The following is a 12,534-nucleotide window of genomic DNA, read 5'->3' on the forward strand; positions in this document are numbered from 1 at the left end:
AAAATCTGTTAAATTTCATGGAGTGTATATACATAAGTTACCACATCCCTGTACCTATCATTAAATGACTCACATTTAAAATTAAAACCAACTTAGTAGACTCCAGGGTGATAAAGGTGGGAGACCAGTTATCTTCCTAACAGATCCCAGGTTAAAGACAGTGCTTCAAAGGCTGAGTCTGCTCAGCTGACCTGCTTTGGCATTCCAGCTGAAATGACTGCATGTTAACAGGAGAGCTGCTGGGAGCTTGCTGGGAGTCAGTCCTGACTACTTCTCTGAGCTCCGTAATGGGCCTCTCAGTAACCAACATCCCCTAATAGTTTAGTTGAACCACTCTGAACCCACCTGGGGTTTTCATGGGACCTACTTCTGTCAACAGACCATATTTACGGTGAGGTCGTGATACATTTAAGCTTAATGAAGGATGGAGAAGTGAAACATCATGTGATCCCTGGCTTCACTGGGCTTACAATCTGACAGCGAGAGCCCACTCATACGCGACAATGAGCCAAAGTGATCGCCAAGCCGTTTGGTCTAACGAGGACACGAGGGAGGGCATTCCTGGTAAACCCCCGAGTGTTCCCTCTGCTCGATGACTACAATTGAATTTCTTAAACCTGGACTAGATCTTGCCTCTGATTAATTACAGTTTAGCAGCTTAAGAAGAGGGATCCACTCCTGGAATGTGATGTAACAGACAAGGGGAGCAGCACAGAGAGGGAGAGAAAAGGACACTTGTCCCTTCAAGCTCGGCTCAACTCTCATTATTAGTGCATTAGTGCAACATTTCCTGGAGAGCAATATCCAACAAAATTTCAAACGTACCTAGGAATTGTACTTTTAGGAATTCCACATATACATCCACAAGCATAGATATAGGTACAAAAGGATGCTCATTGCAGCAATGTTTGTAGGAATGAAAAATAAGGGACTCTAAATGACCAAAAACAGGAACTGGATAATGAGAATACTATGCAACTGTTTTTTAAAAAGTGGTGGTGGTGGTGGTCTATGCTTTTATGCTCTGGTAGGGAGGGAGAGGAGTTTACATTCAACTTTATACCTTTCTGCATTGTTTGAATTTTTTGAGTATGTAAATGTATTACTTTTATAATTTAAACAAAGCAAAAAAATTTTTTTAATTAAAAAAAAAAATCCTGCATGTCACTTCTGTGAATTCCTCCTATTACTAACACTCCCCATTCAGCCTTTCCTCTCTAGCATCTCATATTTATTATAATTATTAGCAGCCTGGTGGTGAGATAGGCTTCATGGGTTCTAGTGAGGTAGCTTTCTAATTCATCCCTCAGTTGGGTTTTTAAGATAAAATTCAGCACTGGGCACATCTCTGAAATTGTTCATAAGGCAGAGATTAACTTTATAAATATTTTAGGATCCATTCACCATTAGGATCCCTGTATTGTCTGCCCCATCCCCAAATATACAAAGAAAGCTCTACCTTGGAGGGCTTGTACCCAAACAGCATTACAACAGCTACTTTAAAGTCCTCTCTGCTTAGATAGCCTTTGTTGTCTTCATCACATGCTTTGAATACCTGAGGAAAATTAAAGTACCTTTAGTTAAGATTAAAAAACCGTCTGTTCCATTATTTTTATTACTAGGGTATATTAAATTTGAACCTCAGAAATCTAAAACTCAGCCCAGCTGTAGGGCTCGAAAATGGAGTTTTATTATCCTACTTTTAATTCTCAAGAAATCTTAATGATGGGCTAAAATTTACCCCCTCAAAAGTTCCAAAGACTTAATCGCTAAACTGACGCAAGTTAATTCCTTTAAACCATTGGGTTAATCTATCAAAAATTCGGTCCTAGAATTAGGAAGGTGAGGCAAAGGGGCTGGCTTTGACAGGAGGGAGGAGAGATGCAGATTAGTTAGTAAACTCTGCGGCAGTGGAGAAGGAATTTAGAAGTAGCCAGAACTCTGGACAGGGAGCCAGAAGCCTTGCAGCCCTAGGTTGTCATTAATCATGACACTTTGGAAGGATAGTCCACTCCTTGTCTATGCAACGAGGCTGAGTAAAATCCAGGCGGGGTGACCAAAGTGAGAGCCCCGAGTCAAGTTAAAGTCCGAGACTCAGCCCTCCGGACACCTACTTCCACCAACTTCTTGCGTTCTGAGGGGCTGGCTTCCCACGTCCGCGGCTGGGCGCCGGCCTGGGAGAAAAACATCGCGACCGCCACAACCGAGTCAGTACAGCGGAACCCGCGACCTCCGCAGCCAGACACTGACGCGCTGCAGACCACCGGCCACGTTAACCGCGCCTCTGGAAAATAAACCTGGCCAGCCACCTCCAACGTCTTATCCCATTGGATGGCCTGCGAGCCACTGGCGTTGATTCCGCAGTTCTATTGGCCAGAGGCTTTAATAACGTTTCCCCGGAACAGCCTATGGCGGAGAGGCTCCCAGACCCGCCCCCTGCACTGGCTCCGCCCCGTCTAGGCCTGTTAACCACTAACGCGCTGCTGGGAATCCTGCTCACCTAGGTCTTGCTCCAATGTGTCCCGCGCGATTCCTTTCATTTTCTTCTCCCACACCTTACAATAAATTACTTTTGAGAATTTGATCCACGGCACTGTGCTATTATAGAAGACGCAAAAAAAGTGTGAACAAAGCATAAAACGAACCAAACAAAACAAGCCAAGTCCAGGATTCACGTGCAGATCAGCAAGTCATTGGGGTCGAGCCTTTGGGGATGTTTTGTCCTCTCGGTAACTCCAGCACCTAGCACGATGCCTGGCACACAGCGGACGTTCAGGAAACCAACCAAGTGAGCCCTTAGTACATTTACAGCAAGTTATTTCATTCAATTCTCTGGTGAAAGAAACGCGGAATAAGTAGTATAAACAGCACTGAGCCCAAATTCCATAGCAAACATCTTTATTAAAGGCAAGGAATATGAGAGGGTTCCGTTTAGCAAAAGCGTTTTTCTTAGATTCCCTTTCTTCTGGCAAGTCTGTAAGATTAAACACACACACACAGGCACCAAGACCTGTTTGAAATAAGAAACAGGCATTTGAGGGCGAGTCCGTTGGAAGCTCATTTAACCTTTTATTTCACAGCAGGTTTTAGTGTGCGCCCCAGGTCAGCACGCTTTTCTCAGGACACAGATCTCAGCCCTCGAGATCTCTGCCTCGAACTTCAGCTGATTTTATCTCTGCTTTTAAACCTCTCCCTAGCCTCGAGCCGCGGCGATGCAGCTGCTCATGAGAATCCCTGTAAATAAGATGAGTTTTGCTAACTAACTGAGGGAGAAACGAAGTAACACTTCTTTTTCCTCTCTCTCTTTCTGTAGAAGTGGTCAGGAGGTGAGCCGAGAACTAGAGGCGCCAGGTCTTCCCGCCGCCTCGATCGTGAGAGAGCCGGCCCCGCCCCCCCAGCTCCTCTTCATATGGTGGTCTTTAGGACCCAAGGGCGGGCGTCCCGGAAAAGGAAGGGGCAGGGCCTAGAGGTGCGCGCCGCAGCCCGGACACTTTGAACTTCGCGCAGGCGCGGGTGGCCGTGGACGGGTCGCGTCCCTGACCGCTGCGAATTTGAGGAGCCTCAGGTTCGTGCTCGACGGCTGCGGGATCCCGACCCGCGATCCTGTTCCCTTCGGCCGGGTCGCGGTGCACCGGCCGCTAGGGTCCGGCGAAGTCGTGAGTGTTGGGTGGAGCTAGAGGCAGATCCCGAGGGAAACGGTGCATCTTGTAAAGACACTGGGTAGGGTCCCCTCCCGGGCCTCGGCTTTCTCCAGTAATAGTATCTTCTAGGCGCGAGCCTCAGGCGCTGCAGAGACCAGAGTCCTGCCGGGAGTGGGGTGTAAGGAGCCCTCCTGCTCGAGTCCTCATTCCGGCTGCTCCACTACCTGATGGTTGGTCTCGGCTGTTACAAGTGATAGCTAGCGCACGTGAACGTCTATCCTGTGCCAGGCACTTAACCTTTCTGTGCGGTTTCCCCATAATTGTGAAAGCGAAATAAGTTTATACCCGGTAAAGCCCTTCGAATTGTGCCTGGCCCGAGGTAAGCGCACAGAAAAGTTAGCAGGTGTCCTCACTTCCTCAGCGCACCCGAATCTACTCGCTTCACTCCACCTCCACCGCCTTCAACAGCTCCCCGAGTCCCTGCAGAAGCCTCCTCGCTTCGACTTTTGCCTCCAAACCGTTCTCCACACAGTTGTAGGGAGCATAATATTTTAAAAAGGAGTAAATCGGGTCATCGTACCCCCGGCTTATTGAAGCCCTTCAGTGGGACCTCATTGTCCTTAAAATAAAAGCCAGTGTCTTTAACACGCCTTACTCCTCCCCACCCCCTTTGTCCTTTCTGTGCCCTGGTAATTATCACAACCTCGTTCTCGCTTCCTGGCCTTTGCAGGTTGGGTTCCCTCTACTTGGAAAACCGCCCCCTCCCCGCGTTATTTAGTCAGGGAGAGTTCCAAAGTTAAGGGCATCTTATTATTGTGTCTCATACTTGTGAAATGTAAGGAATGTCTAAAGATATCTTAGCTGCTTTATCGGGGCGGGAAGGGGGTTTATTTTTTTGTGTTGGTCTGTTTCTCTCTGAAATATAAGCTCTTCCAGGGCACAAACTGTTTCTATAGTAACTCTTTGTTTCTAGGGCTTGGCACATAATAGCTGCTCAATAAGTACTTGTGGAATGAATGAACTGGGGCGGGGGGAGCGTGTATGATACCCTGTTACAGAGGAGGAAACAGCCTTCAGCAATTAAGTAACCTACCCATGTTTACATTTACCCCCTGGTAATGACTAGATTTGAAATTGAGACTCATGTTTGCCCACTACTGGCCACACCCGGCTTCAGCTGAGGAGCCTGACTCCTGTGCCCTACTGATGGTCTCAAGCTCTATAAAAAAGAGCAGCAGGAATGTAAAGGAATTGCCCCAGCCGGATGTGGTATGGTGTGGGCAGAGGAAGAGCTAGCAGCTCTAAGAGAAGTGCTCATTTGCATCCACAGATTTTTTTTTTTAAGTCCTTGATAAAAGCTCTAATATTCCAAATTGGCATTTGATGGGAGAGTTTCTTTAGATTTTCATCTTTGGCATCTATTTTCCTCTTCTGAAATCAAGAAAGTGGAAATTAGACTATGTGGTTTAGAAAAGTGTTTTGCTTCGGTATGAGGTCTTTGTAGGTTTTAGTAAGTACTTAGCTTTAGGACCAGACCAATAAGATAATTATTAAGTTAGTTGGGTCCTCATAGAAGTACTTCTAGATAATGTAGATCCAGAATCAACCATTTGACACTGTCGAGGACTTCGTCAGCTTATCTTTGGGGAAGTAAGAGATAATTACTGATGTCCTTCAGGCTCCCATGTTTTGGTGAGGGATAGATATGTAAATTCCAATTGGACCCTAAAAAGTCGAACATAGTCAGAGCTACTTGAAATTCTTAAATAGTTTGCGGCTCAAGCACCTATTGGAAGCTTCAGGACCAAGAATGAACATTTTTGTTTTGTTTTGGACTTTTGCTCAACCCCCTTTCTTGAGGCATTAAGATTGAAAGACTAAGGGAGAAGATGACCAGGATTTTTGCTGTCACTTTTGTTTGCCACATTTCTATAGCAGATTCTAGTAACACGCTTCTGAACCACCTGTAAAGCAGCTGTTGTTGGTTACTTGGTTCTGCATCTGGTAGGTGTCAGGTGCGCTGTATGTGTTGCGGACACTCACGTGACAAGAAATTTGAGAGCAGTGGAGTTGGTTTGCCAGTGGCAACTGTGGGCCTGGGAAATAATGATATTTCTATCTTTTGTTTCCAGAAGAAATATAATGTCTCAGGAAGGTGGTTACGGGAGGTGGACGATATCCAGCAGTGATGAGAGTGAGGAGGAAAAGCCCAAACCGGACAAGCCATCTACTTCTCTTGTCGCCCATGCTGGGCAGGGAGTAGTGTGTGAGCCAAGGTACACCTGTTCCGAGGCTCGGAAAGCCGCCCACCGGAGGAAGATGTCACCTGTGAAATTCAGCAACACAGATGCAGTTTCCGAAGTGTTACCTCCCAAAAGGCAGAAGAGTGGCTCCCAGGAAGACCTAGGTTGGTGTCTCTCCAGCAGTGACGATGAGCTGCCACCACAGACGCAGCAGAAGCCAGCTGAGAAAGTGGCCGTCAAGGAGGAGAGAAGCACCTCCTCTCCCAAAGACGATGCTGCCCCGAGAGCTGGAAATCACGTCCGCCACGAGCTCAGCAAGGAGGAAGACGAGTACGAGACATCAGGGGAAGGCCAGGACATTTGGGACATGCTGGATAAAGGGAACCCCTTCCAATTTTACCTCACTAGAGTCTCAGGAATTAAGCCAAAGTATAATTCTGGCGCCCTCCACATCAAGGGTAAGTCGTGCCAGAGTCCCTCAGTGAGACCAGGAGGGTAGCCTGGAATGACCCTTCTTCATGGTCTTAACTTCTCAGGAAAAAGAAAAATACCATTTTGACAAGGCAAATAAATGAGTGAGTTTGACAGCGAACTGTTCACTTAGGTCAGAGAATCAGGGCATTTCTCACAGCCCCACAGATCAACCAGCGGGACCACTTAGCGCAATATTTAGACTTGTTTAACTTTTATGTTAAAGATTAAACTTGATCGATAACACTTTATTAACGAGGTAGCAAATACCTGATAGCAGCAGTTCTCTTTGGTCTCTGGATCAGCAGCATCACCTAAAACTTGTTAAAAATGCACATTCCCGGGCTCCACCCAGATTCTTTAAATCAGGGAGCAAGGCCCTGCAGTCTGTTTTAACAATCCTCTTAGGGGGTTCCAATGCCCTATGGAGTTTGAGAACCGCTGCCTCGAAGCCTGTTTTTGGTTCCTACTGAAGAAGCGAAAAAGGAATGCCAGAGTACAAATAGATGTTTCAGTTCTGAGCCTAAAGATGGCCTTTGGGTGGCTTTGGTTATTCCCCAGGGGTATCTGACATTGTGATAGTATATTTGATCTTCATCTCTGGTTATATTTGGTTTTTGTCTCAGGCTCCAAAAAACAGCTCTAAAGTAATAAAAGTCAAAGGAGTATCTTTTGATATTCATAACAAGCCCCTTTCATGCATGGGTTTATGTTAATGAGATGAGTTTTCGAAAGCCCCCTAAGCATGGGGGGCTGGTAGTCAGGGGAACCAATTTCCTGATTAAAGTTGGAACTAACTTTAAGCCTCACTCCCCATATCTAGGAGAGGAGAGGGGCTGGAGGTTGCGTTAACCACCAGTGGCCAGTGATTTAACCATTCATGCCTGTGTAATGAAGCCTCCTTTTAAAAAAAAAAAAAGCCTAACTGGAGGGATGTGGAGAGCCTCCAGGTTGGTGAACCCGTGGAGGGGCTGGGAGGGTGCACTGGAAGAGGGCACAGAAGCTCCACGCCCCTCCCCCCACACCTTGCCCTGTGCATCTCTTCCATCTGGCTGCTTCTGAGTTGTATCCTTTTATAATAAACCAGTAATCTGGTAAGTAAAGTACTTTCCTGCATTCTGTGAAGCTTCCTAGCAAATTATCGAACCCAAGGAGGGGATCATGGGAGCCCCCAAGTTATAGCTTCACAATCAAAGTGTAGGAGATCTGGACCGGTGATTGGCATCTGAGTTGGAACAGTAGTCTAATGGGGCTGAACCTGTGGGATCTGATGCTAACTCCAGGTGGATGGTGTCCGAACTGAATGAAATTGTAGACACCCAGAGAACTGGAGACAAAGTCTGTGGAAAACCCCCAAGCACATGGTGTCAGAAGTATTGGGCAAAGAAAGTTTTCCTTCAAGAGAGAGTAGCAGGTACTGTAGAATCCGCGACACAGGGTTTGAATCCTGGTCTCACCACTCACGTGCTGGGTGGGTAATTAACAAAGGCCCCGGCGTTCTTTAATTTTCAGTTTACTCATCTTTAAACTGGAGGGGGTAGGGGTTCAAAAAAAAGGGAGAAAGTACATGAAGTGATCCACACAATATATTCACATGGCAGATATAACAAAATAAACATTCTTATTTCAGATTACCTTTTTTTTCTGGTCCATACTCAAAAATAGATTATGTTCACTATCAATAGTGTTTTAATTACATGTAATTGTAATCGTATATTATATCTTCTGTGTGATATATAAATATTTGGTATTAAATATTGGTATTTTTAATTCTATACAGTAAGAGATTCTATAGGTTCTTTTTCATTTTGAGGATCTCTTGTCTAGATACTTTGAAGAAATATTAGAACTCAGTGTTTTTGTTGTTTGATTTATGAAAGATATACAGGAAATCATTAGAGAACGATGAAAGGCTTTGCTGTATGTAATAAAATGATAAAATCTGGCTATTAGCACCAAGATATTGAAGAAAGTGTGATAATATTAAGGTAGCATGTGTGTATGCGCACGTGTGTGTGTGTGAGCTTTAATCCTCATGACAGCCTTATGTGTAGATATTACAGTTGTCCTCCTTTCATAGGTGACAGATCTGCAGTTTAGAGACGTCGAATAGCCTACCCAAGGTCACAGAGCTGGTAAATGATAGAGCTAGGGTTTGAATCCCGGCATTTGGCATCAGAATCCATGCTCTTAACTGTTTGACATACCCCTCCAACATATGGAGCGGTACATACGATATCTACAAAATTGTAGGTTGTTTAGAAGATCTCAGAGGAGAAGGGACTTTACATGGGCCAAAAAAGATGGGTAAAATTTAGAAAGATTAAAAGAGTGGCCAGTGGTGGCAAAATAGAAAACACCATGCAGGAATGTATTGCAATTTATTTCTTGATGGTGCAACTCCCTGTAAAGATAGGAGCTTCCTTAAGAAGTCTTCTTTGTTCTTTTAAAATCTTTGTACCCCCCCAAAATAAAAAATAAATAGCAAATTAAAAAAATAAGTCTTCGTACCTGGGCAACTAGCTCACGTCTGGAAGAAGGAGGCACTCAGTAAATATAGGCCAAAGAAATGAAGACGCCCATTTGAACCGCCCAGACAGTTTGGTGGTTAAAAGCGGAAGTGCTGGAGCCACTCAGCTGGGTTCATATCCTGACACTGTCTCTTCTTGGCTGTGTGGCCATGGACAGCCTCCTAAGCAGAGACTCCTTGTCGACCAAATGGGAATGACAGACCCCGCCTCAGAAGATGGCTGTGGGGAGGAAGAGTTAACACGTGGGAAGTGCCAAGAATAATGCCTGGCACCGCAGAAGTCCTGTACCAGTGCGGTTGTTAGACTCCTTGGTAATGACAATGACTGAGCACTTCCTCTCATGGTGAACTTTATGAGCTTTCTGACCTATCTGAAGTCAAACTTGAATGCGAGCGAATTGGGTCTTCCCTAGAGATGACCTTGAATGCCAGAAATGCGAGCTTAAAGCTGTGGGTGCCTCTGCCTCCTGCACAGGAAGCAAGTGCTCCCAGACTCCAGAAGAGACCCTCCTGCCAGTCCCTGGAGGGGAGGTTTCCTCTAGGGAGTCCTGAATGAGGACTTGAAGGAGATAGATTAGATCAGAAAAGAACACATATCATTGTCCTTATTGGCAGTTTCTAAAATTGAGCAGTCATCCAGTACCAAAGTTGTAGATGTTAATTTTACATTGTATTTTATTAAAGAATACGTAATATTAAATAGCACAATTCGAGAAATTTTTTCTTGAATTTTATGGAACATTAAAATCTAGCTTTGTAGTGACTTCTCAGTTCACTGTTTTCTAAGCCAAATGTTGATCATCAATGACTAATAAGTCAGTTGTGATTATTGAGCATTTTTGTCAAAATATGAACTTTAGATTTACATGTTTTGTCTTCTCAGATATTTTATCTCCTCTGTTTGGGACCCTTGTATCTTCAGCACAGGTGAGTTTCCAGTTTTTTTTTTGTTTTTGTTTTGTATGAAAGGGGACAAATAATTAAACAACTCCATAAGAAAATATGAGTGGCAGAGACCTGTGTCTCAGTCCTGTGCTGGTCCCCAAGATGGCACAGACCACAGCTGCAGTTGTAGGATCCACAGCTCTCAGCATGGAACCTGGATGTACTATCAGTGGAGCTCTTGGCTCTGGATTAGGCTGCAAAGACTGGCTAAGAAGTCACTTGGAAATTACAGCCTGAGGGACTTCTTTTTGGGACACTTGATAAGCTCTTGGGCTCTGGTGCAACCCCCTGCAGAGGGGTGGGTAGAGTGGTGAAGGCCAAGTCAAGTTTGATTTGATTTAGAAAAGTAAAATGTTTTGCGCTTGCCTCACGCCCCCCCCACCCCCCCGCAAATGCATACAAGTTAGGGATACTTAAGTATGTTTGATTGCTTTTGCCTGACAAAGCTGATGTCTTTGTGTTGATAAATCACATTATGCTCCAGGCTCTCGAGTAAATAGAAAAAAGGTCACTTTTCCGAAGAAAGCACAGCTTCCTGTGTCTTTCGCATCTCACTTGGTCTCAGGAATTCTGGTCTCCAGATGGAAGGTGGGGTGAATTTGCGTGTGTTCTCTTAGCGAGATTGAGTTATTGTGTCCAGGAGGAGGGTCGATGGGAAGGAGCCCCCATGGGTAAGTCCAGTACAGGATGTGGGGTCAATATGTAATTGTTGTAAGCCTAGGGAATGTCTAGTCTCAGATGCCCAGTTACAAAGTTAGTTCATAAGTTAGGCTGGAAAGAAATATTCTTTTCTAAAAGTCCTTTTTATAATCACCTAGGGAGAAAGGAATAAATTTATAAGCTTTTTTTTTTTTTTAAATTAATCAAAGAGCCCTCAGAAATAAATGCCGCAGAGATAATTGTCTTAGAGCCTGCTTTCTCACGCATTCCTCCATGGATTGAGCTTCCTTGAACCAAATATTCTTTTTGAGATATAGTTTAGGTTTGGTTATAAGTCTTGTAGCCTAGCTGTCCAGGTTTATAAATAAAATTGTAGTTCATCATTATTTTAGAGTGTTTTTCAATTTTAATAACCAAATAGTTCTTATAGACTGCTTCGCTAGATCACTCATGACTTAGTTCCTTTTCTTTCCCCTGTCTAGTTTAACTACTGCTTTGATGTGGACTGGCTCATAAAACAGTACCCACCAGAGTTCAGGTGAGTTCTACAGGATGATAGATTGCTCCATAACTGTAATGAGGCTTTAAAACCCAAGATTTGTGCTTCTCAGGCAACTGCCACCCATCTTTTTCAAATGCCTTTTAAAACCATTGAAATCATTAAGTTGTACTGGACATCGTTAAGTTAAAACAGCATTTTTCGATCTAACTAATCATATGCATTCTTTAAACAGATTTTAGCACTTTCCTCCATTGTTCTGTTCAGAAGTAGATAAGGACAGATTCTAACCCAAATAAGAGAACTTTATGTCCAGTGTTAATATGAAGGAAAAAGTCACTACCACCTGCTCTCTAGACCTGTAAGCATGCCAACACATGGCCAGCAAGCCACGCTTCACTGAGTACATCAGTGCTGTTCTGAGAATCTCTTAAATGATTCTTCCTGTAGTTTAGGAGTTATTAAAAAGGATCATAGGCCCTCCCTTATCCAGATTCTGTAGGCGATAGATTTTCAGTCTTCTGCAGCTGCTCAGCCTGGGGTCAGACAATATAGACCAAATAGATAGCATCACACAGTGATGTGCCACACTTCCTGGTTTCATTTACATGGCAGAATCCATAACAACAAGTAAGATGGAGGAGTACACACGCAAGAAAAAAGATGTTCAGCATCCTCAAAGTCCTTGGTGTGTTGAGGGCTCAGATTGTGGAAACCATCAACAGTAGATAAAATGCTGTTGAAATTTCCCAGGTAGCTTTGGCACTCGGGGGCTTGTATTTGACCTGTGACACATAGGATTTGTTTTAGCTGCGTGTGACAGAATACCCAAAATAATGATGGCTTAAACAAGAAAGAAAAAGATTTCTCCAGCTTAAGAAGACGAGGCGGTAGACGTTCACGGTCTAGATTCTCAGGGACTTACCCACCCCTTTTATCTTTCTGTCCCACTATCCTGGTGTGCGACTTTAGTCTTCAGAGTCACCCAGCGGTCCAGCATGGCACCTAGAACTCCAGATCACTGGTCTGTCTTCTCTGTCTTCTAGGTGGCAGGAAAGAGAAAAGGGGAGAAGGACGAAAGGGCCAAGGCCCCGCCGAGCAGCCGTCCTGGACGTCCTGCCCCGCACCTGCTTGGATTTCACTGGGTGGAACTCAGTTACATGGCGTTAACTCGCTCTAAAAGAGGATGCAGATGGAGTCTTAGCTGAACACTCCTTGTCCTGCATGAGATCTGGGCTTTGTTAGGGAGAAGGGGGAATGCATATTGGGAGGCAAAGCGCCGTCTCTGCCACAGGCTCCTTCTGGCCCATAAGCGTCCCTGCGAGTGGCATTGGCACTACTGTTTTTCATCACTTTGCTTCTCAAAGACCTCGAAATCAGATTGTCGCACCTTTCAAGTGTTGCCATAGTGGAGACTGCAGTTCCCTCAGTATCTGTCATGGGTTGAATTGTCTCACCTCGAAAGAGGTCACTTGGCGTTCCAACCCCCAGTACCTCGGACTGTGGCCTTATTTGGAGACAGGTTTTTTACAGAGATAATCAAGT

The 12,534-nt window shown here is 44.7% G+C and overlaps 2 protein-coding genes across 12 annotated transcripts in view; one reads left to right on the forward strand and one right to left on the reverse strand.

Moving 5' to 3' along the window:
- Positions 1 to 2,325, reverse strand: part of EFCAB11 (EF-hand calcium binding domain 11) — a 118,342-nt gene extending 116,017 nt beyond the window's left edge. For 2 of the 7 annotated variants that reach the window (XM_039883998.1, XM_039884001.1), the window contains exons 1-2: positions 2,115 to 2,317; positions 1,460 to 1,555 (exon numbers count right to left, since the gene is read on the reverse strand). In XM_039883998.1, coding sequence (XP_039739932.1) covers positions 1,460 to 1,555; positions 2,115 to 2,189 — 171 coding nt within the window. In that variant the 5' untranslated portion in view covers positions 2,190 to 2,317. Of the gene's footprint in view, positions 1 to 1,459; positions 1,556 to 2,114 lie in introns of all 7 variants that reach the window. The other 5 variants (XM_039883996.1, XM_039883995.1, XM_039884000.1 and 2 more) reach the window with 4 other exon arrangements.
- A 1,143-nt stretch (positions 2,326 to 3,468) lies between these two features.
- Positions 3,469 to 12,534, forward strand: part of TDP1 (tyrosyl-DNA phosphodiesterase 1) — a 70,156-nt gene continuing 61,090 nt past the window's right edge. For all 5 annotated transcript variants that reach the window (XR_005657570.1, XM_039884002.1, XM_039884003.1 and 2 more), the window contains exons 1-4: positions 3,469 to 3,565; positions 5,774 to 6,342; positions 9,769 to 9,812; positions 10,973 to 11,028. Coding sequence is in view for 4 of the 5 variants with exons in the window: in XM_039884002.1 (XP_039739936.1) it covers positions 5,784 to 6,342; positions 9,769 to 9,812; positions 10,973 to 11,028 (659 nt within the window). In the remaining variant the exon portion in view is untranslated. The remainder of the gene's footprint in view (positions 3,566 to 5,773; positions 6,343 to 9,768; positions 9,813 to 10,972; positions 11,029 to 12,534) is intronic.

Source organism: Pteropus medius, unplaced genomic scaffold, assembly GCF_902729225.1.
Source record: "Pteropus medius unplaced genomic scaffold, Ma_sr-lr_union100, whole genome shotgun sequence".
NCBI lineage: Eukaryota > Metazoa > Chordata > Mammalia > Chiroptera > Pteropodidae > Pteropus > Pteropus medius.